Here is a 24,860-nt window from a genome sequence, read left to right on the forward strand (position 1 = left end):
GGCTGTAGCTCAAGGCTTTCCAGTTCTTTTCTTTTAACTAAACATACAAATTGCCCGTTGCCACTAATGCTATGCTCCTAATTGAGAATGTTGATTTCACAAAGAAAAAATAGTTGCAACCAGATAAATTCAGGTGGGAAAGTAACTTTGAATGCATTGATGAGCTTCCTACTTCAGTTCAGTTTCCTTATTGCTCACTGTCTAGCAAATATTGTGCAACCAAGGTTGTTCACAGAAGGAGCTGAGGAATTTTTATTCATGGTCATGCATAAGTGTGCACACTTGTGTCTCGTGAAATGTAACCTAAAACCAGAGGCTGTACCACTCTCGGTTCAGCTAGGCAAACACAGAGCTCAAGCAACACATTTTAATGGAGTACTCACTAGTAGCTATTCATGAAAACCTCTGCGGTCCAAAGAGCTTTGATAGAAAAAGCGTCAGGCAATTCCAGTGGAGCACAACAGAATCAGGATGTTACTGCACAATTTATAAATGTAAACAGAGGAAAAAAATGACAAACAGAAGTTTCCAGCAATGACTGAAATTCAGCAAAATTTTAAAAAGATCCTCTTTTGATGCAAACATCTTAAAATGCAGAAAACACAGGAAATACTTAAGGCAGAAATTTTGTTTTCCGAAGTGTAAGTATGTCCTCAGCATAATTTAAGCAATCCATTGCAAACCTGATTGCTGCAATTACTTAAGGTAAACTTTTTGACTGCACCTATTGCACACATTCTCCACAGCTGTATAGCAAGAGCCTTCTCCGGTATCAGAGATTCTTCATCGTGATTAGCTGGTCTGTAGAAGTTCGATTTAGCAGTTGACTTAATTAGAAAAGATGCCATTTGTTTGCATCATTCTATTTTATAATCTGGGGCATATCACTCCAAGCTTGAGATTTCTTTTTGGCGAGTTCCATCCACGACGGCTGGTCTGGAGCAGCATTACTGGCTTTCTTAAAGGGAATTATTTCCTCCTCTTTATCCATCAGTGCTGGTGACTGAGCTACTGTGAATAAAACACAGGGTACAGTTTACGTTAGCTTGCTCTGCATCTATACACCCTAACTCTCTCATTAAAAACTTGCTGAGTCTTGCTCTGCAGAAGGAAATCTTCGCATTTCACATCAAAACTTCTACAATACATTATTGAGGCAATAACCATTCTGAGCACAACAGAATGCAGTGGTTTTGTTTTGGTTTTGAATGACTGATACATTTTGGTCCCTAAACTTACTAAAAACGATAAGGTGACCTCGATTCCTTGCCACGTTCTGTGTTAACATCCAGGCCAAACAAGAGCAAGTCTTTCCATTAGCGAGAGCACTCATTTGAGACTTCCTCCTTTACCCAACCTTCAACTCACAGGAATTTTATTACCATCCAAACTTCTGCCCTTCTTTCGGATTTGAATTTACCAAGTAGATTCAAAGTTACTGGGGGAGGACTGATGGGCAGATAGCTGGTGATCACATCATTCTTGCTTGCTTAGGAAAACACATGGAAATCGAACACTGTTGAAAATAATTTTGCATGCATTTTGCTTTTTACATTTGGGATCCAATCCTGTGAAATGGCCCGGCAATCTTGATTCACATTTCTTTCAACGTGAGTTTTGACTACTGTGTGATCGAAGAGGTAAAAGGAATAAGGCACCATAAAACTCCAGGCATGAGTGCTGAGAAAACAGTTTGCTCTTGCTGATGTGGGACTGGGGAAGAGATTAGGATCTAACCCCTACTCCTCCAGCACACTCAAGCAGGATTTCTTCTGACGAGGTTATGAGATAAGAGGCTACATTTTAAGCATTTTCTTTCCTACCGGGGATAAAATGTGACAGTGAATTGGTTCTCATCAGCGGCTCCTTCACTTCAGACTTTGACTCTTTCCTCTGTTCTTCAGAAGTGGTTTTAAGTGCCAAGGATGAAGGTTTGCTCCATGGCTGCTTCACTGACTCCTAGGTACAGAGAGGGATAAAATCCAAACAATGCCCAGAGAACGAGACCAGTTTGGAAGAACACGAGCAAAGGGAGAGAACTGTCGTGGTCCAAACCACAAGGACTTACCACACACTGGCTCCACTCCTCTCACTCAAACCAGTAACTGTACAGAGAGCTCTGGGGGGTTCACATTTGTGCCCACAGTACTCAACTTTACAAACTGAAACTATCCCTCCGTATATCTTCTTTTTCATAACAGTATATAAAGTCAAAATGTATTCCAAGCCCTTTGGAAACCTCTACTAACATATACGGGACTTAGAAACAGCCTTGTTCTCTCATGTTTCCCCTCCACCTCCCAGATTTTGTGTTTTAGTGCACTGTTTTTCTGGAGGATTGAATGTAAATTCCCATAAAAAGGAAATCAAACACATCCTCCCGTGAATTTTTTTTTGCCAGTATCAAGAAGTACCCTGAAGTGATAGTGCCTGGTGCCACGCGAGAGCGAGAGGAAGTGGGAGCAGCACAGTGGCACCACGCCTCACACACTGCAGTCAGGAGCATCTTGGCATATTTCTCTGTTAGCTGATGCAGGCAAATAAAACGCATGGCATGCGTTTTAGGGAACATTGCCAACTACAATCTGGAGTTTCCTATTTTGACACAGAAACTGTACTTTGGGATTATTTAAACCCGCAGTGTTTTAACTGCTGTGACAATGCTGAGTATTATTGCAGTTTGCAATCTTGCCTCGGCATTTTATTAGATTTTACTTCTTATTAATCTAACCACTGCTACTTTTCTTCATGTAGACATCTTTTCTCATTTCAGGGTATAATAGAGTGATCTGGGTTTCTTATGCTACCATTTTAAGCAAGAAACTAGGTCATTTGCACTGGGAATGGCAAACTGGTATAGGCACACGCGTTCCTGCATCAGTGCCGTGTTCTTACTGCGCACGAGGAGACACAGGCAGCACTCGCACGCTGCTGCCTCCAAGAGCCAGCCCAGCAACAGGGAAGCCTTGTTAGTATTCTGTATCAACAGCAAGTGCTTCTGCCAGCACAGCTTTGTCACCCGGGAAGATCTCTTGCTACAGGTATCACCTTGTTTTGCAGGGGATCTTTGAAGAGGCAGCACCGGCCCATGTTCCGTGGCACCACATGTGCGCCTCAGTTATCCGTGTACAAAGAACCAGAATTTATATCTTGGCACCGGCTGGAAGTGTGAAAGTTATTTTTATCCTGCTTCACTTCTCAAAGCTCTAAAAATTGTTGCTCTAAAATCCTTCTGGGACCAAGCTCTTCATTCAGTGTTAAGTCAGCCAGAAGGTACAGGAGATTCAGTGAAATGGTGTGCTTAGAAGAATAATTAAGGGAATTTGTTCCCACTGTACTGAGAGAGACTGTACAATTTAGCACCTTTTTTGGTTATTTTAGCATATGATACATGCCCTAGGTCTGGTAAGTATGTACTGGGAACCCAAGGAAGTTTACACACCTCTCTTAGTTCCAGGATTTCTTGGAGATATAAAATTACTTATCTGAATAACCAGGGGACTCTGCATCTGTAACACATTTACGAGAGCAGTGTCTTTGTTACTTACGATTATGCTCATTCAGTATCTGTAATCACTGCAGCATTTGGTTGGTAGAATAGCAATAGATACGAAGATTACTAGAGGAATGGGATACGAAAGCATCACAAATTTGTACTGAACGTACCTCTGTTCTTTCCTTCTCTTTATTCTGTTTCTCTGTATCTGATTTAGCATCTGGAGTCACAAGTTTCTCTCTGTCGAGTTCCTGCTCTTGCTGTGTGCCCCTCTGCTTCTGCCTGGCGATGGTAATCCAGGCGGGCTCTGTGGGACTGTCGGGATCCCTTCTGGAGTCTCCAGCAGTCACCAGGGAAGGCATGCTTCTCTCTGTTGGCAGATTATTTATATACACGGTTACTCGAAAGAGCTGTAATTAGCTTCAGCTCTCACTTGCTCAATACACTGGTTTGTCACACGAAGTGGGATAAGCCTGGGGAAATAGGAATTCTTTTTAGTTTGGTCTCCAGAGAGCAATTTTCATGTGCTCACCATTTTAAGTTACCAATCTACTGGTGAGGAAACGCTTCTCATCTTTGTTCAGCCAGAGTCGAGCATCACTGCCCTCACGTGAGGGAGATGCAGGGAAGTCAGCCAAGCTTCAACAAACTACCCGTTTTCCAAGGTCTCCTCTTCTCCCTGGAGATGAGCAGCAGCCGATTCAAAGCTGGACACAGCTGGGCCAGGGGGTTACAAAGGCAATTCCTCCCCACCGTGGCTCCCATGCCCAAACAGCAGCGGGTGATGCCTCAGGTTGGCTCCTGCCTTCCTGCGGCCCCTTTAGGAGCGGCCTCCCTGGCTCAGCCCCTCGTTGCCTGCAGTCGGAGTCACCTGAGCACGCAGGAATACTGCTAAAACCACAGGGTTAATTCCAGTGTTTGACACAAGACTTACTTGGACTTATCCCTGCTGACACTGACCAAGCCCTGCGTTCAGGCCGGTCATCCTCAGCATGCTCTACCAGAACCGAGATTTCAGCGAGACATGAAAAAAACGTATTTCCTACAGAAAAGGGTCAAAAGTGCCACCCTGCTATTCTCACAACTGCTGTTAAGGGACAAGCAGTATCCGGAGCTACAGGGAGGTGAAACGCCGTATACTCAAACACTCTGTGAAGAGAAATCCTGTCTGTAGGCTGAAGAGAACTGGAGGAAGAGAAGAGCCACAGGTCCTCTCTTGGCTCCAGTCCCCAGGTTCTCTGCTTCTTCCTTGCCTTACACCGCACCCAAATTTCAGTTTTCCAACTAATACAGAGCCTCTGGGTGGTTTAAATGAGGAATGAGAACAGTGCTAATGCTGCCATGTGCCATGACAGGGGCACAGCGAAAAAAGCTTCCTCAGCTGCTTCTGGCCAGCATGTTCCCGAATTTATGGAAGGCTACCTCAGAGCAGAAGTTAAGCATTTTCATCTCCTAAAATCATACCTAGTTCTGCCCCCTAGAAATAAAGTTTGTTACCTATTCGGCACCCTGCTCAGGGGCCAGGGGTGAGGCAGATCCAGCCGGGAGGGATCGCTGACCCATGCTCGGCTGCTGTGCTGGCAGAGAGCTCTGCCACCCTGCCTCAGGACCCCGAGGAGGTGGCAAATGTTTTTGGAGAGCCGTGATCTAATTTAGAAGAACGTGGCCCCGTCACAAAAGCAGGCAGGTGTCTCTGAAGGCACGTTTGAGATGCCTCGTGCAGGCACGGGGGATGAAGGGGATGCTGCTCGCCCAGGCAGCTCTCACACGAGCTGGAGTCTGTGAACTCAGGCACATTTTGAGAGGTCCATGAAGTTTATTTGCTCAGGGCTTTTCTCATGTCACTGTTGTACCTCACCGTGACAGACTAGTTAGCTGAGCAAGGAAACACTGTAAAGCCTGTGTCAGCTGAAAACCACAGAGAGAGAAAACAAGGTTTTCTTTAAGGCCAAAGGAAGATGTGTTGCCAGCTGACACCCGCGTTTCCCTTCACGTTCACCTCATGTGATCTCGCAGGGAAACCTCTGAAAGAAACAAGCCAGGAACTCAGTGGTGCGAAGGCAGCACAGATGAAGCAGGGCCCCGGGACACTGACGGAGCTTCCCTCCCCCAGTACTCTGCGTCCCACCTACGCCCCACCTTTCCGTGCCAACAGCTGTTCCTCACATAACCTTCTCCCCTCCTCTTCACTGCCCTCGCTTCATTTTTGTCTCGTTTCACAGACTGTGACTTTAATGCCAGGAGAGATCTCCAGGTGTCATCTAGTCTGTCTTTCAGCTGGAAGGCAAAAATCAGTTGCAAGACCTATTTGACATAAACTGTATCCTCACCAACACCTAGGCTGGTCTTAAAACCTCTAAAGATGGGCCAGATCTCATGGCCTTCTTAGACGATCTATCCAGAGAGCTGGCTGTTCTTTTTCCACTAGATCTTCTCCCACTGGGTAAGGTAAACCTTCCTTGCTCTAATTTAAATCCATAAATTCTCCTATACGCTGTGGACGTGAGCAGATTATTCATATCATCCTTGTGGCAGCCTTTTTACGCTTAGACCACATTTCATTTTTTAAAAATACAATTCTGATTAGTTGTATTCTCTAGATGCTTTATATGAATTGTCCTAATTTAGTCCAAATCTTCTTCAAAATAATGGCGTTCAAAACTGGCAAGTATCATTGTGATGAAATGGTGCTGGCATCAGGTGGAGTGGAAGGGCTACTCCACATGCCATAGAGATATTCTCCTGTAGACATTGGTCAGTACAATGAGTTTTTTTTTTCAGGATTATATCATTCTTGTTTGAAATTTAGTTTGTGAGCTCCAGCTCGTGTTACTTCCCTTCTCTTTTTGCATCTGTGCATCCGATTATTTTTGCACACATAGCAGCATTTCGTACTTGTCTGTAACAAAAATATTCTTTTCAAACTGTGTTTCAATCTCTCAAGAGAACACTGATTTCTATTCTTGTCCTGCAGCGTGCCCGCAGGCTTTCCAGCTTGGTAGTACTTGCAAATGTAAGAAGCACACACTTAGTTCCATCACCCATGTCCTTAAAAATACCGAATAGTGCCATAAGCAGGATGACCACTGTTAATATGACAGTGAATCATTAGTTGGCACATTCAGCAGCTTTGCATCAACCCAGCGAGGAGCTTCACCAAGACTGCATTTACGGGAATGTCGTAAGAGGATGTAATGACACTTACCCATTTGCCCTGTAATAGAAGTTATCACTTGATTTGACTTCTCTTCATCAACCCATGGTGTTTGGAACTTATATCCATGTTGTCTTGTAGACATTTAGAAATAGCTCAATTACTCCTTTCAGTATTTCCTATTAAGTTAAGGGTTATATAACACCCTTTCTCCCTCTCTCTTTTCCACACCTCACCTCCTTTTTCAAGATGTGGGGCCTCCTGGAGCCTTCCCTTCCACGTTTCTCCAAGATAACCACTAGCAGGTCAAGCACTAGCCAGTCTTCTTTGAGTCTCTTAGGAAGAATTTCATCAGGAGCTTCACCACTAAACCCACAGAGCTGAATCGATGTGATGCCTGCTAATACATCTGCAATCGTATTCTCTCATTTGTTTTGCAGGTCACGCCCATGTACCTTTTTAGATAGTAAGCCTCCATTTGGCCAGCCAGACTCTTCCTGTAACTCCATCCCACCAAACATCCCCTTTCCCTACGTGTCCAGGCCTCAGTTTCAAGACTGGGCTTTTTCCTCTGACTGTACAGCTGCAGAGGCACCAGTACAACTTTTCCCCAGCTGCTAGCACCTTTGTAATGCCCTTCCCTGTCTCTTATCTTGGCCTTCACAAACACCAAATCCTTTACTCTGAAGTCCCCTTTCAATCCACCCACCAGCCCTTCCATAACATTGGGAACCCAGCTTCTGCCTTGGGCCTGCAGGAGGTTTTACTTCTTAGTCTTTGTGATCCAAAGTCACCCTTTGTGTTTTGTCCCATTTTCCCTGTCACACCACAGGGGCTTTCTGTAAACACCAGCTGAACCACATGTTGCTCTTCCTCAGCTCCCACCAAACAATCAATACTGACAGTGACTGCTACGTTCAGGCTCTACTTACTGTGCTACGTGTAATAGTCTTACTGCTCCTTGTGCTCCCCTTTCTGTTATCCTCATGTATTTAGAATTCCTCTCTCTTGTTTTGATATGCATTTCCTAGCACAACAGGGTTCCCGATCCCTCAGTGATATCTCAGGAGACTGCTATTATAACAATGTTTCTCGTAAGGCAGATATTACAATGGGAAGCATCGAATGCTTTGGCTTTTCAGATAATTCTCCTTGATGAGAAACCAGACAACCTAGTCATGCTAATTAAAAGGCAGCCAAATTAGAGCCAAACATCATCCTGTAAGAGATGGTATCAGAACGCTCCTGTGATAATAGCAATAAAAAAAGCTCTTCATCAACAGCTTTAAAGATAAAGATATGTACCTGTGCAGGCCTGACCTAGGACAGTAGGACAGCAGAGTAGTAACACCTACACCAAGGAGGATCAAGAGCTTCTGGGAGGGGCTCTCTTGTTTCTTCAAGCAATTTTGTTTTTCCTCTCATTGTTGTGAGAGTCTTTGCTACAGGAAGCAAGGCAGGCAGGCGAGGCAGGGGAAATGTGTTCTCTTCAGCAAAAAGAAAATTAGATGCAGTCTGTGCAGGATTTGCTACCTTATCAGTCAGCCAGAATTACCGTAAGGGGACAAAGAGATGCATTCACAATTTATTATCTTGCCCGTTGCCCAGAGGTCCTTTACATCCTACTGCCTCTAACTAGGGAAGGCAGCGTGGCAGTGTACATGCATCGCTCTTCCAGCTGCTTTATGGTACCAGCAAAAGATGGAAGGTGGTACAGTAAAACAGGAGAAAATAACGTGGAGCGAGTCACCGTTGCAGCTGAAGGTTGTCTGAGTCTCTCCTATGAAACTCAGAAGTCCTGAAGACTGCTAAAAGGCCAGAACCTTTCTCTGGAAGTGACTATTCACAAAAGAAGTGTTACTTGCACATCTTCCTCGTTTCAGTGACTGTCTACTCAGCCCAAACAAGTCCTCCCTATCTTATCCCGCCCCATCCAGTCACGAGGCAGTCAGGATGCTTTCATGATTCACCGTGCAACAAAGCTCAGCATTTAAGGAACTGGCTAGCTGCAGCGTAACCAAGAAGCACTCAGAAAACCGATCTAATTCCCACTTCTCCCCTAAGTCACACACACGGCAGCTAACACGAGAGCTCCCAGCAAGTACACCCCGCTTTCAGGGAGACAGCACGGCCCAAAACGCAAGCAGAAGCATCCTCTCTTGGAAGTTGTGCAGGGCTGGCATGCCCCCAACTCGACAAGTGCTCTGCATTTCAGTTCTCCTTCTGTGAAGCAGGGGTGAGCCTCTCGTTCTCACATCGCACTCAGGAATTTCTGAATAAAACTGAATTCTGAATCACATCCTTCAGTTCTGATTACAACATGTTGTTTCAAACAATGCACTATTCAACCCTCTACCTAATAACTTAATGAACTAATAAAGGATGGCATTGGCAGTGATTTATCTCTCGTTCACTCACAGTTTTAATCTCATGATTGTTCCTTTCCTTGGAAAGGATTTGGCCCAAAGCTTTTGGAAAGAAGAGCGAGCCCCTTCTTCCCTTCGGGGTAAGTCACAGAAAACAGGAGGGCACCAGGTCAGAACTTGTCCAACTGCTCTGCACGTAATGTCACCACACAGGAAAACTCAGTATTTACTGCTCAAGTCTGCTGCCTCTTGAAACCACACACAAAGGCTTCTGAAGCTCTTCCTTCACCTCTTCCACCCCAGCACATGCAAAGACAAACCCCACTGCTCCACCAGCCCTGAGCTCCTCACCACTTCCTCAGCTTCAAGGCTCACCACCAAAGACCCTATCGTACCTTTTAAATTCCTTCATGCAGATAAGAATCACCTAAGCTCTTCTCAGCTGGGTCTGACAGCAGCAGAGCTGGCTCAATGCTCCTTAAAGGGGAAAATTCCCCTGCTGCTGCTGTTAAATGCAGGTATCTGTTTCCTTCTCTATCTTACTAACGCAGCTTTTTTAATTTTTATTTTATTTTCTCAGAGACCACAGCTCTGCTCTTACAGATGAGAATTCTTCTGCCTAGATATTGGGGAAATGAATGTGTCCACTTCGCACTGAAAGCTGGATGTTATTCTTTCACGTGTATCTGGCTGGTTGTGTGAACAGTAAGATGAAGGTACAACACAACTCTTCATGGACCTATATTTAAGGAGGATCTATAACATGGACCTATATATGGAGGATCTATAATTGCCTCGTTATTGTGGCTTGGTTTATATACACACAGAAAGTGGGAGAGTAACACATGCCTACTTCTGTCTATTGACAGACAGATATACCCAGTGTATTCAGATGTGTGCAGGGTTGTGTGTGTGCACTGCATACATGAATAACCACAGCAAAGACATATTTAACAGAGCCCTGAACTTCAGGGATTGATTTGGTTTAAATATGGCCTCAGATACTGTACCTGACTCCTTTAAATCTAAAAGCCTTTATGCAGACAAACTACAGCAGAGGCTGTTTGTAACATTTAGATCCTGTACCTGAGACTGCATCTTATGCCTGCAAGGACTGCAAAGAGTGGTTACTTTTGCCACACAAAAGGTCTGAGGCAGAATATTACAGCCTTTTGAAAGACATACCTCTGAGAGCAAGCAAAGCTAGCTTCTGTGTTTCCTGTGTGTTGTGAAAGCAAACATACTCATAACTAATCCAAACAACTTTACACAGAGATATAAAGCCCCTGTATACACGCGTCATTGTTTTATAAGACTGTTTATGCTTGCATTCCACATATTTCATTCCCCATTGTTGTATCTTTGCTCGTTTTTGAAACAGCAGATATTTTATGAAGTGCTTTAAAAATGCACATGGCATTTGGTTTACTCTGTTCTAAATATTTCCCCTTCATTATTAAAGTACTCTCTGCATCCGTGTCAGTGTACACATCCAGTTCTTTAACTTCAGACAAAGCAATTCGAAAAGATTTGGCTATATATTTCTGAAATTCCTTTTTTTTTGAAGCTGCTCTGCGAGGGATTTGTCTTTTGGTTGGATCTTTACCACTGATGTTGTTTCTTTTTTTTACAGAAGAAATTGCTATGTGTGCATCACAGTCTGTTTCACTGCTGGAAAACAGCAACATCAGAAAATAGCCTGACACAACCTAAAAAACAACTTCTTCTGGGGAAAAAAAAAAAAGAGGACAGCCTTCTTTCAGCTATAGACAGATACAGACAGCATTAGAGCAATGTCTTTTTATGTAGAGAGAAACATTTTTCCTGTCATTTCAAAGCCCAGATTTGCCACACAATGCATACCGATTTTATTTGCCATTACAGTCACCTTTCTTCCCCGAGTTCCTTTTCTCCTTTAGAGAAAGTCTCGTTACTATAGCCCCCCAGTCACTGATTTTTATAGATCCTAACGTGCACACTCTCACAGGTATTACTTATGGTTTTGCTCTTGTAATAACCCGTTAGCGTGTGTTGTTTCTGCCCTTTACAGGATTTATAGAATACCAGCCCCAAACAACACAGCTTAGCGTTTCAATTCTTGCAAAGACTTGTGCCTGTAGCTCCTGAAACTTAAAAATTACTCCTCCGGGCAGCTAGGGTGACTGATTTCACACATCCATTAAAAAAGTCACCTTGCAGCCCCGCAGAGGCCAAGCAATCCCCTGCTAGTTCCCCAGAAAATGCCGGTGAGAAGACTGCTGCTGTCACCTTTGGTGGCAAGCCAGCCTGCCCGCAGCCCTCGCGGTGCCTCTGGTACCAGGAGTGCTGAAAAGCCAAAAATTGAACCGAATGAACCAAATTGCTCCTGCTCGCCCCGTGACACAGCAAGCTGACTTTCTCAAGCTGATTGTACAGGGAAAGGGAATTGCACCCCCTTGCATCGTGATTTCACAGCTTGCCTTCTCGTTCAGCAGAGGAATTTCCTGACTTGCAGCAGGCAGAAACTCCCTGACAGCGTCGAGTGTCCCTCAGTGGCAACCACAGCTCTTTGGAAGGGCTCATGAGTGCAAAGAATAGAGGAGGGCTGGGTGCCAGCGCTGATGGTGGTTAGACAAAAAAGAGTGGGTGGCCCAGAATACACGAGGGCCAGTTTGTTGTTAAGCCACGCGATCGATCCCTGGAAGAGACGTGCTGATGATGCTTTTCACATTGCTGCTGCTGGCAGTAACAAAGCTACTCTCCTGATTCACTGGGCTGAGGCAAATGTTTCAAAGAGCTTAAAATGACACTTGCACAGGGGCATTGCACTGCCCTACAAAGCCATTTTTCCCTCATTGCATCCTACAGCTCAAGATCTCTTGAGCCTCATCAGTCTCTTCTCCCAAGCACCAAGTGATAAGACAAGAGGAGAAGGCCTTAAGTTGTGCCAGTTGTTTAGGCTGGATATTAGGAAAAATTTCTTCACTGAAAGAGTTGTGAAGTATTGGAACAGGCTGCCTAGGGAAGTAGTTGAGTCTCCATCCCTAGAGGTATTCAAAAAACGTGTAGATGTGGTGCTTAGGGTGTAATGGTGGACTTGGCAGTGCTAGGTTAAAGGCTGCACCAGATGATCTTAGAGGTCTTGTCCAACCAGATGATCTTAGAGGTCTTGTCCAACCAGATGATCTTAGAGGTCTTTTCCAACCTTTATTTTTATTTTTATGATTCTGTGATTCTAAGATGCCCTTTGCAGAAGTAATGCCGAATTCTCCTGGGGTGATGCTGGGTAAGTCCCCCGTTCCCCCCAAGCTGGTGCTGTGCCCAGACAGTTGAGCACACCTCATTCACCTGCAACCTGTGGCAGCCACCTCAGGCTGATGTGGTGGCTTAGAACAAGGAGGTGCTCCATCACATTTCTAAGGAGAAAGGTCCGTAGTAGGATAGCAAGGACCTCAGGTCCATTTGGAGCAGAGTGCTTTGTATTTAGAATTAAACTGTATCTTAGCCCTGGCACGCTAAAATAGCAGAATGCATTGCAAAGCTGTTCAAAGATGGAAATAGGTGGAAAGCTGCAGCAGCTTTGCTTAATGTGGTATAATAATAACAGTGGGGCAGCAGGGAAGGAAGAAGACTATTTACCATCACAGACCAATCTGAATCTCCACGCCAAACAATCCCAGGCCATCCAAATTTGCTGTAACATTGCCAGGTGGAGAGGAACACGCCTGAAACCAGCAGCCCCGGGCCAAACTCCTGGTGTGCACAGCCCTGCCAGGGAGGCTGGGGCACAGCTTTCACCCACAGGCAGTTTTGCAGAGGGCAGCCCTGAGCCAGGGGCAGGAGTCTCCTTTGCCCCTGGGCCACAGGAGCAGAGGAGAAGCCAGGAGGAGAAATGTGCTCCCCAGCTCCATTTCCCCCCTTCCAGTTCCTCAGGTGCCCACTGTCTTCCACCGCACTCTTGCTGCGCCCGGTCTTGCTCAGCTTCAGCCAGCGGCCTGTGGGGCCAGCAGGAGGCTTTTGCCACCCTACAGGACGAGTGGCCCGAGGCCATGTCCTGAGGTCTTCTTTTGGCTTGGTGTTTCCCCACTCCGAAGCTCAGAGCCTGACCCCCAGTGGAGAACAGCGACAAAAGTGTGGCAGCTCTACAGCGGCACAAAGAAACCTCTGTATCTCCTTCCCACATTCTTAACATCAGACTCATGACCGGACAGATTCAGCACAGGGAAGAAGTTTCTCCCAAATATTGAAAGACCTAAGGATTTTTTTCCCCTTTTGGCCACTCTTTGAGTGTAAGAACAGGTTTTTTTCTGCTCGAATTGCTCGAACGTACTTTACTGAGCTTGTTTACTGTGTGGTTGCAAAGACCTCAGATACTGGTGTTGCTTTCTGTCTTTTCTGTTCCCTGCCTGTGGCACACAATATATTAGTCTTCAGAGGACTGATTTTTTTTTACTCTAACCCAATTATATTTTGGCTTACAATACAGACAACCGGGTGAAATTTAACAGTCTGCAGTAGACTTGATCCTCATGTCTCTTCTGGCTTTAAACTCCGGCGAGCTGCAGGGTAGCTAATTCTTGTTTCTAAACAAGAAGTGAGTAATGGTAAAGATGGATAAATGAATAAGCAAAGCTCATAAGAGACAACATACAAACAGCATGCTGAGCATGCCAGGCAGTTAGTAGTATTTCTGCCTCAATACTATGGTGAGAAAGAAGGTCTACAGATCTGAGTCACTCATCTCACACAGAGCACTGCACTTAATGTGTGCTCCTGCCTTCTGAATTTCCATAAAGCAGCTCCGAATGGGGACATTTGGTAGCTCGATATTTCTGTTTCACAATACTTGCCAATGTACCTTATTTTTTTGAGTGTCACTTTGAACATCCTTTAAACAATGCTACAAAATGCAAAAAGAAAACAGGTAAAAAATACCTGTCTGCTGCTTCTTCCCTGCTGCTGTGATAATCTTTTCAGAAAGAGAATCGGGGAGCGATATCACCGAAGGCAGAGCCGTCAGCTCAAGCTCACCAATTCTGAGAGTCACACAACAGGGCTGCCTCCCACTCCCTCACACATAAGGCCACCGCTCATTACTTAAGATAACTTTATAAAGTATCGGGAGGCTTACCAGGCACTTTACAAGAATTTGGCTTTTTCTCCAAGTCTCTGTCTTCACTTCTGGATTCGGGAGCATGAACAGCTTTGTCCTGCTTTTCCTTGTTTGCATTAGTGTTTGGAACAGTTATGTTTTGCAAGACTGGCTTTTTAGGCAACGGAGGCTTGCTGCTAAGCTGTTCAGAGGACTTTGCTTTGGATTTGATCTTTTCGTTTGAAGAGCCATCAATATTTGTATCAGCTGGTTTTTTGATCTCTGCTTTATCACCTTTTAGAAATGAAGTCAATCCCTCATTTTCAAAATTAAACTCTGCACTGTACCTTTTAATTTCTTTTGATTCTGGTAACAAGTAGTCTCTATATTTCAAGGACATCGAGGTGGATCTAAGTTTTACTTGAAAAGGACTTTTATCTTCACAGCTTGGCTGATTCTGAGATACCACAGAAGAATCGCTTTGCACCGGAACGGCATCGACAGCTGCAGACACACAGGCAGCTAACGTTTCTGTACACTGGCCCATGTTCTCAGAGGCAGATTCTGGCAGCAAAGTCTGTTTTTTATTGCTACATTTTCCCTCCTCCAGATCTGATCCCTTCTGCGAATCTTCACTCCGCTTCTCATTTTTCAAGGAGGCCTTTGCATTGGTCAGGAAGAACCTGGTATTTAATGGGTTGTCAGACTCTGAGCTTTCTGGAAAGTGTAGGCTCCTGGTCCTTGGCCTCTCCCGTGCAGAGGAGACAGAAAACTTTCTCAAGGCGTTGAGTTCACTAGCTGCTTTTTCAGCTTTCTTCCCCAAACTTTCTTCCTTGTGGACCAGAAGCTGACTGCTCTCTTTATCAGAAGCAGCTGCTTCTTGTACAGTCTTTGTTTTCTCTAGAGACCAGGAAGCGTTTGATCCCACACGGGCTGAAGCAGTGGGATGTGAAACATGGAATGAATCCGTGGGCTGTGAAGAACCTATGAAAAACTGCCTGCTAGGCTCTGACAACACATCAGCCTCTATCTTTGCCTCTTTATTACAGGACATTTCCACAGGCATCTGAGCATCCCTCTGTGTATTTTGTTCTGACCCTTCCAAGCAAATATCATTATTCTTACTAATTGAAATATCTTCCTCAGATGGTATTTTATTCACTGAAAACACAGAAGGAAGCTCCTCGCTTTCTTGATGGGTTGACACATCACTACTCACATCCCCAGACAAGAGAACCGATGTTCCTGGGGAATCTTTTTGGTTTTGTACTTCTCTGTCTGGACCAGAACAGGGAGAAGTTATGGAGCCTCTGCCTTCTAACAGCAATGGGGACTCAGACTTCTCACATGTTGTTTCCAGTGTTGGTTGGCAGCCCTCCGGTTTATTCTCTGGTAGCAGAGCTTCCTGTACAACAGCAGACTCAGAAGTGGGCTGAGTCATCTCTGGTCTCAAAGCAGGGGGAAGGTCCTCAGGCACTCTGGGTTTCTGCCAGGAAGCCACATCCTGCGCTGCAGCTGTGCCGCATGGCAGTTCTTGATCATTGGTTTTGAATACGGCATCTGGCAAGTCTGTCTGCATCTCCTTTTCATCATCCTCTTCTTCTTCTGGGGTACAGCTCAAATCAGTCAGAGATTCAGACTGGGTCCTCTGCAAGAAACAGATTTAGAAAGCCCCATCACCATGTACAGATGCACATTTTTTTCTTTATCGTGGCATTCACAACCAAGATCTTACAGAGGAAGCCAATACTTGCCTCCAATGCTGAGCATACTCTTTTCTTAACCCACCTACTAGATGCTTTTTTATCTATGCAGATCCTGGAATAACACATTTAACCAACATAAAAGCAATCAGTGACACTTCCTTCTGCACAACTAGCGCTTTCATGCCTTTAGAGATGGGAAGTTCATCAAAACAATGACCATTGGACTGTCCTTGGCACTTGATTCCCCAGAGCATACTGGGTATGTTGTGCTGCTCCTCGGCAAAAAGCAGCACTTGAAAGAGAAAATCTGTCCCTTTGTATTTTGCTACTCCATAATAGCATTAAAAATAAAACAACCCATTCTTCCTAAAGCGTGACTCTGAAGAGGGAAGGATACATAGAAGGAAGAGCAGAAAACTAGCAAGTCCATCAGGCTCTGACACACCATGCCAGCTAACTATCTACCCTTCTTTGGCAGTCTTCTGCCTAATTGCGCTGTGATACAGCACAATCTTGCCTCCTTTGTGCTCAAGTCTTCTTCTTCTTTCAAGAATTACACTATTTGATAAAAGTTTATATATACATACGTAGCTACCTGTGAGGTCTGGAGATTAAACTTCAGGTAAGGACTGGCTAAATACACAGGATTATTTGAAAGCATGTTATTAAACCGCTGAATATGCATTTTTTCATATGGTGCTTGTATGAGCTCACTGAGTCACTGTAGTCTGCTGGGTAAATACAGATTTTGAATGTGGGCCCTCGTCCTAAGAACACAAAACTTGCATTCTGAAGATACTTTTAGGATTCTCCCAATTTCTTGCTTTGCAAGTGCAATTGCAAAAACAAAGCCGCAATGCCACTTGCATATCCGGTGAGGGCCCAGGAATGTAGAAGAAGGTATTAGTAAGCCAGAAGCAAAGTGCACAGGCAGAGTTGTGCAGGAAAATATTAAAAACTGCATTATCTAAAGGTGGAAATTCTCTTTACGGAAAACCAGGAGGGCTCAATCATCTGGTAGTTTGTAGGCAGACTGGACAAAGCAATTGTATTTCAGTAATAAAATTACAATAGAAGAAGAGGTTTGATCAGACAGTTACTGCTTTATATGCTTTTCTAAATAATTGGCCTCATCATTGTGTTGCTCACAGCAGTGCTCTACCAAGCCCAAAGATCACTCAGAGATTTTGAAAAATACTGAATAGCAGCTAAGTAATATTTAGGGACAGAGGGAATAATATTCCTTTTGTTAAGCAAGCCAATTTAACAGCTTTAATGTATTGAAAACATTGAAAGAAACCACAAACAATAAAGTGTAAATACTGTAAGAAGAGCTGTAAACTTTAATTCTAAAAAGTGGAGGGAAAGAAGAAAAATGAAGCTATGCCCTTCACAAGATATGACAAAGAACCAGAAAAATGGTGCTTTATAATGATGGTTTAAAAAACAACAGTTTCAGTTACATGCTGTTTTTTTCTGTGGAGACTTCTCGTAAATCTCTGTAGTGCACATAAAGGCTTACAAGTTTTGGGGGCAAGGAGAAGGCTGAATTCAGAACAGTTCTAATGTACAGAACTTGGCTCCAACTACTAGGTCACAACTTATTATTTCTGTCATTTCTGAAAATATAAGCCCAGTTACATTTGGGAATTTTAACCAGCTCCTCCATCAACAGTCTCTCAGAGTAAGTAAACAAGTTGAATGTAACACCTTCTAAAAATTTCTTTTAAGTAAGAAATCAAGCAGTCAGCCCAATTTCTGCATCACAAACAAAATACTAAACTGTACTGCATGGTTAATTTAAGAAGAAATTGTGACACAAACTGCTGTATTATGAGAGCTGACAAGTGATCTGATAATATTTAGTCTGTTGCTACTGTCTACTCCAGAAACAGTCTCATCAACTAACAGCTATTAACAACCAGGAAGATATCCATGCTGCAATCTGACTTTTCTTGTCATATCTGAGTCTGAAATACAAAGTCCAGTAAGAACTTCCTAGTTTCATGTCAATGGTGACATTGCCTATTTTCACAATTACCTGAGAAAATCTTCTCATTTTACTGGATCTCTGGTTCCGAGGTTTTATTAAAAGCTTGTGTTTAGCAGCAGAATTATCCAGGCAAGAGGACAGCTCGGGTGGAGTGTCAAAATCGGCCGCAGGTGAAATGCTAACATCATGTGTCTGGGGAGCTCCAGTTTTAGCACTTCCACGCCTAGGGAACAGCTGACCGTCCGTAGAGCGAGATCTAGAAGGAGGACCCAATGTAACCTAAAAAAAGAAATAAATCCCCAAGAAGACAATTAAACAAAGAAACCAAGATACAAATATAACAATTCTACAAAGAAGGGGCCATGTTTATTGCCATTTTAAGGTTGCTTCTTTTTCTTTCTGACGCCCTTTAAAATACAATGCGTTTCCTATTGTTGTATGTGGAACATTGGTGTTGGCAATTCTGTGTTTTAGCTGTTTGAATACCATCATATACTGCCCAGTGGGGAAGAACAGGCCACATTTAACTAGAAGATATAAAGCACAGAAATGCACGGTCAACACATTTTAGAAGACAGATTTATGAAGAGTACTCTGCTACAGAACCTAAAGGGCCAGTTTCCTTTCAGGGTCTCTCCTCCAGCATCCCTGCCTACTAGGCTCCTACCCACAGTTTTGCTGGGCTGGAACATCTCTAGCTTCCTATACTGCATCAGGTCCCTTCCAACTCCACAACACCTTCCTAAAACAGAATCAAACATCAATGGCATTGATACCAAAAGCAGTTTGCATTTTTACCTCAAGTACTTACATCTGCAAAATAAGCAGGGATTTTACCTGAAGTATAGTATTTCATTTATAGACTATTCTAGGGAAGGAATTGACAGACAATTCCTACTAGTGGCCTTTACTTCTGACCTGAATACTCCAAAGGGTGCAGTACTTTCATGCAGCTGGAATTCAGCTTGCCTGTGTGCTTCACCAAAAACTGACAGAAAAAGGAGGCTGAAAAAATTATGAAAAATGACTCTAAACAGGGTTCTTCCTTTCTTTCTGCTTCAGTTTGTGCAAACAGGCAAAATGATATTTCTAACCTATCTGTCATAACATTAACATAACCTCTGACACCTCTTGATAAGTCTCCCTTTGTAGGCTTGAAATTCCAGTTCATTTCATCAGAAAAGGTTTCCTCCTTTGTCACACTTTGTTCTGGAAGGCTCTGGAAGTATTTTATTGAAGAGGAGAAAGGGAGAGCAGTATTGCGTTGATTTTATTTAGGGAGGGGGAAGGCATCAGCATTTTCTGCAAGTAGAGTTCTGCAGCATGCACTGCAGCTAACAGACGTCCTGTAGTACAGCTTGGGCCTGCTACAGCTTCCTCAATGGCCAGGGGAAAACTCCCATTGATTTTAGGGGATGCTGGATCCACAGCTTCCGTTCATGCTTTCTATTACAAAAAAAGCACCTCAGCCACGCTAAATAATGGATGCTCTCATTAATTTCCACTCTACGATATCTGCAGTGTAGTGCTGAAACATGACTAATGTACAACAAATGATACTTGGCTGCATTATACATTAGTACCTAGCAGTGAATACATTGACATTTCAGCTCCATGACAAAGACACAGCACATGTTCTCTTTCAAGGCATGTCATTATTTGCCTGCCTTTTTTTTTTTTGGCTACCGCTTTTCCTCGACAACTTGCATGTCTTCTCCTTGGCAATGCTCAGCGTTGGCCATTACACTGGAAAACTGAGAATCTGCTTCGTTACTCCTCTTCTGTTTCAGCAGCCCAAGTGAATGCCAGCTCTGAGCCGGCTGCAAAAGCCGCCTGTCTCAGGAAGCCCGGCTCTGGCCAAGCCTGCTGGAGAAGGAGGGGCTAGAAGACCCCCAAAACCTCATGCTTACATGGCTCAGCTGTCCTTCAGCTGGTAGCGCTGATTAGCACAAGGCGAGGGGCAGCGAAGGAGCCCCATCCTAAAAGGAAGGATGGGGTGGTGTGATCTTTCTCCTTTCTTTGAGCCAGGAAGGCTTCCAAGACACGACAGGGTGTCGCTGCCGCCCAAAACCTCAAGCATTATGTTGGGCAGAACTCCCCATCTCTGCAAGCCGGTTTCCTCCGACTTGTAGGAGCAGGGCTCATCTCTCTGAAGCTCCAGGTAGACCCTGGGGTTCGGGAGGAAAGCGTTCCCATGGTGCTGCTTTCTGGCTGCGCTCCGAGACCAGACTGGGATGAGGAGCGCTCTGAGCTAAGTGATGGGGCATGTGGAAAAAGCTGAGCAACCGCAGCGTCACCGCAGCGCCTCAGGAGTCAGCGAGTGAGTCAGAGAGTGATGTTAATGGAACCACGGGGAGACATAAATCCTCCCTTAGCCAACACGCATCCGGGCTGGACAATATATTTACAGTCTGCCTGCACCGGCTTTCAAGAAATACCTTCTTCACATGTTCCTTTTTTTTTTTTTTCCCTTTGAAAATATTAGGGCTTAGCTGCATATACGCAGTTTTTCAAACAGTTTCATGTGGAATCGAACAAGCGAGGCCAGAAATCTTTGCTGGGCGCTGTTGCAGCTGGCCTTAAAATACATTTTGCATAGTTACCAAGGAATAGTCAGCTCAGGACTAGCTTTTCTATTTCCTTTCCGCAATTCCCTTCTATTCCTCCTATTTCTAGAAAACACTTTCCTCTTTACCCCCTGTGTTGTTTCTACCATGTCTCCAGCTGCGGACATCTAAAAGGGACTCTTTAGAGCCTTTCAAAACAGCTCTTTAATCAGCCAGAACATCTGACTGCTGATTGAAGAAAGCCATCTATTTGCTTGTACTCAAGTCCTGAAAACATCCCTTCAGCAGAATTCACAGCTCGCGCTGGCTCACGTGGCCAGAATCTGACTGAAGACTGAACCGCGGTCTCCTAAGCAGCAATGTCAGCCACTGTCATCAGGCGAACTGTTTCTGCATCAGTGTGAGGTAATTTTGCATTTAAAGCAAGGGTCTGGGCAGATTTCAGAGGATCTAGATGTTGTTCATGGCCCCTCAATGAGCCTTCTCCCTTATCCTATGCATGTAACCTAAGCAGTCTTTAGTGCAATTTCCCATCTTTAAAAAAGGGATACTATTTTAATGTCAAAATCTGGTTGATTGTTTCTGGAGATTAAATCATGTCTGTGAATTTTGCTAAAGGATACGAGCTATTTTAGAGGGCATAATTATTGTTAACGGGAGCTTACTTGGCGTCAGAATAATGTTGATAAATAATCATAACTTTATATTAGAAGGACAAGCATTATAAAGGCAAAACAGACAGACATGCAACTACACACATACGAGGCTGCTTTTGTAGCAGACAGACAACAAAGTAATATTTATGCCTCGTGTTTCATTAAAGGACTACTGTACATAATTGCTTGGCCCTTAATACATTTGGCAGAAGTTACCTGTTCTTCTTCTTCACTGCCTGTTCCAGCTAAACTCAAAGAGCTAAGGTGCTTGTGAGAGTCAGAGAACTGTGGGATGGAATGAGGAAGAGATTCAGTAAAAGACGACAAATGAGATGGATACACCAGCAGAAACCATCTACGCAAAGTGCACACAGATGCTGACAATGTAAGTTGTTCTTATCTGTAGTCTTAAGGATTAGCAAGGATACTACAAACATAAAGTATAAGACATGCAGATAAAGAATGAAATTATGTACAACAAAACTATCATTTAAAAAGGAAAAAAAAACAGTTTCAAATTCTTTTATGTTTCTTTTGCCCAAGACAGACTAGAAAAACATTAAGAGAACTCTCTTATCAGCACTTTCAAGGGAGCATACAGATTTTTCAGACTATTTTTTTATGCCTTGCAGCTCTCTGTAGTCCCTAGAAAAAAACCAGCATCCCCATGCATGCAAAGAAACACACCCTCTCTTTCCTAGTTCTGCATTTTCTGGAATTATATTTATATTTCAACAGGAACAGAGATTGTTTACACAGATATTCCACCTCAAGTAAGGTATTTCTGAATTGTTCAGAGGTAAAGTAGTGATACATACTACAAACCAAGTAATTTATTCTACCTCCCACGCATAGGTAAAACAAGTAATTAAACACTGATTTTTGTCAGCACCAGAACTACTCACTCTTGTTGTTGTGCCTGAACTTAGGACGTCATGGAGCAAAGACATTTCTGGAGGGCTCCTGGGTAACCCATCATCTTCAGAACTGGTCCCAGCATCCTCTGTCCGCTTTGCATGAAATCCAAACGCAGGCGGAGGTCCCAGCTTCATGGTAGGCTGGAGTTTCATCTTTAGCATGGTGCAATATACGTTAGCATGGGATAATGAGGGAGGTTTCCCCAGTACATTTTTTAGTTCAGATCAGTGAGTTACCTTTATTTTAGCTTCACAATTGAATGACCCAGAACCCAGCACATGTCACTTCAGAAGTTCTGTTAGGAGGCCAAACAACCTGTCCATTTTACAAATACCTTTTAAATAGAACCAAGGTAAGATACTGCTGTCTAATTAATAAAAGCAACACTTGATGGAAGCTGCAGACACATATTACTTGCTGATCAAATACTCAACTACAAATATCATCAAAAAATCAAGCCTGGAAAGACATTCTACCTCTAGCAGTTGAAAAAAAAAATGTTGTGTAAATTACCTGCAATGCTCTAATCCGATCAGAAACATTTTCTTGTGAAAACACTCTTACTGGCCTTGCAGGCTCTTGCCCAGTCTCAGGGATGAAAATGCTATCATGCGACAAAGCTCTGCTCCCCATAACGCCCTTATGGCTCCTAGAATAACACAACAAACAAGCAAATGCACACAGATTTCTTTTGCCAGTCCTCTTATTCTTAACTCTGGTGGTCTGTTGGAGTGGGAGACTGATGTGTAAAGCACACATCACGCCTGAGATTCCAAACTTCTCCATGAATGCAATATACAGTCATTCAGACAAATCTACATAGCACAAAAACAACCAAAATATGCAAGTGTCAGTATCTGTCGTGTTAGCAAACCAAAACAGGGTTAGAGACGGTTTAACCCCAGCAACTGAGCTGAGCTATGGTTTATTTAAAAGCTACTGCCCCTTGGCTTGGGGGCACCACCTGGGTGCTGCGACGGTGCCACAGGCAAGCCCAGCTGCAAATCGAAGGGAGTTCACATAACCCAGCCTGTGCCTGAGGTGGACTAACTTTGTGCTAATGCAAGAACATGTCTTGCAAATGACTGAGCGCTACCCTATGAAAAATAAATAGTGCCTTTCACTATTTAAGCATAGTAGAACATTTACTGCATATCCCTACCACACAGGTCATTAACAAAAAATGTTGCAGGGGATACAGTTCTCACCTAGAACCATTTACATAAAATCCTTGCGAGGTCCTGTGCTCTATGCCAAGATCCTTGGGATTTTCCCTTAGGAGCCTGGGGACACATTTTTTCACAGACACTTCGTTGGCTGGCGATAGGAAGCAGAAGAAAGCTTCTCTCTTATTCTGATTCCTACCTTTGATGCTTGCAGCATGTAAGGTCTTTTGAAAATGTTACGTGTGGGGAATGAAAACCTTGTTTCCTCACGGAAACAGCAGGGAGACACATGGACAGACAGCTAGCTGCTAGGAGGTCTCCTGTGCTGATTTTCCTCTGCTTAGCTCATAGCACAGCTGAGCAGGGACCAGAAATGTGTGCACATGGCATTTCTTCTAGGACTCCTTTCTTTTATTTTTATTTTTTTAAATGGGAAATGGCAAACCAGAATACATGACTGCTCGGATTCAAGTAACTATCAAATTAATTGAACAGACTGTCTATAAAAAGCAATAGTAATGTGTATTTTTGCATCTTAGGTACTCTCTTAGAGACATTCAGAAACAAAAACAAACATGGCAAAAAGTAACATTTTCCTTGTAATGGCTGCTATAAATATGTTTGATAACACAATTGCAGGAAAAAGTTAATCTGTATGACTGCTGCAGAAGGAAGGAAAGCCTGCTGCTTCAGCTTCATGCATTAGAGACATTAGAAGAACACTTTATCTACATGAAAATGTGATCTCTGCAAAGCGTCCAAGGTCAGAGATCTATACCAATTTGCAGAGAAAGTGCCAGTCAGGACTGCAGTGGCTGTTTAATGCACCGACATCTTACAAAGGCTGAACAGCAGCCAGCTAAGCAGTGTTGTTACATGTGCACATTTAGCCCTGCGTGCTACCTTTGCTTTCTCTTTCTAGTAGACACGTACCTCCTGGATGTGTAGCGGAGGTTTCCTAAACATCTCACATTATGAGTGCTCTATTTAATTTTCCTTCCTTTCAAGGTATTTTCTGGTCTTTGTTTATTTAAACAAATGTGAAGGAACAATAATTTTACAACCCTGTGAGTAATGGCAAGGGAACATAGCTAAACCAGCCAAACATTGTACCCGCTCGGTCATGACCTTGTTGAGTAGCACATGAGGGAGAGAATATTTCACCATTCCTCAACTTAAAAATATGTTGTTGAACAAAAATGCTATCGCCCACTGTTAGACCTGACGTTGCCAGCCCGGAACTCCTGGGGCTTCAAGCTGGACTACCACTACTCTTGCCAATGCTACAGACATTTGTGAGTAATTTCTTTCAGTTGTTTGGCGCTGCCTAGTGGCTGTATCGTGCAGCGTCGTTCCAAGTGGATGGGATGGGTTTGCCTTTCTAGTCCCTCTGCACAGCAGCAGCTCTTGGCTGCACTTCACCCAGGAACACAAGTCCACCTGTCCACCCAGGAATACATTTGGACTTTGTATCATGTTTCTCATGGTTACTTTTTGGATGAGAAGGAATGGATAACATTTTTGGAAATGCCTGCATGAAGACAGGATGTTCAGAGGCATCCAGATCTGCAGACTGGGATTCACCTCATCAAACCTCAAACACTGCAGCGCAGGTACCTGCATCGGAGCTGGTCACCCCAGGCTCCTGCTTACACTTGGTGAGGAGAAACAGGCACTTCTAGAGCATGGTTCATCAGTGCCTTCAGGATGTACCACAAGAACGTTACCAGCTTTCTTAGCAATGTTGACTTCTCTCTGCTGATTACA

At 43.8% G+C, this 24,860-nt stretch overlaps 1 protein-coding gene across 10 annotated transcripts in view; it reads right to left on the reverse strand.

Annotated features, from left to right (window-relative positions):
- Positions 1-353: 353 nt before the first annotated feature.
- Positions 354-24,860, reverse strand: part of CRACDL (CRACD like) — a 61,961-nt gene continuing 37,454 nt past the window's right edge. For 9 of the 10 annotated variants that reach the window (XM_083806408.1, XM_083806414.1, XM_083806412.1 and 6 more), the window contains exons 4-11: positions 22,441-22,576; positions 21,915-22,079; positions 21,226-21,294; positions 17,835-18,065; positions 14,127-15,735; positions 3,667-3,866; positions 1,824-1,959; positions 354-1,011 (exon numbers count right to left, since the gene is read on the reverse strand). In XM_083806408.1, coding sequence (XP_083662534.1) covers positions 863-1,011; positions 1,824-1,959; positions 3,667-3,866; positions 14,127-15,735; positions 17,835-18,065; positions 21,226-21,294; positions 21,915-22,079; positions 22,441-22,576 — 2,695 coding nt within the window. In that variant the 3' untranslated portion in view covers positions 354-862. The remainder of the gene's footprint in view (positions 1,012-1,823; positions 1,960-3,666; positions 3,867-14,126; positions 15,736-17,834; positions 18,066-21,225; positions 21,295-21,914; positions 22,080-22,440; positions 22,577-24,860) is intronic. The other variant, XM_083806410.1, reaches the window with a different exon arrangement.

This window comes from Anser anser (assembly GCF_964211835.1).
Source record: "Anser anser genome assembly, chromosome: 1".
In the NCBI taxonomy this organism is placed as follows: domain Eukaryota; kingdom Metazoa; phylum Chordata; class Aves; order Anseriformes; family Anatidae; genus Anser; species Anser anser.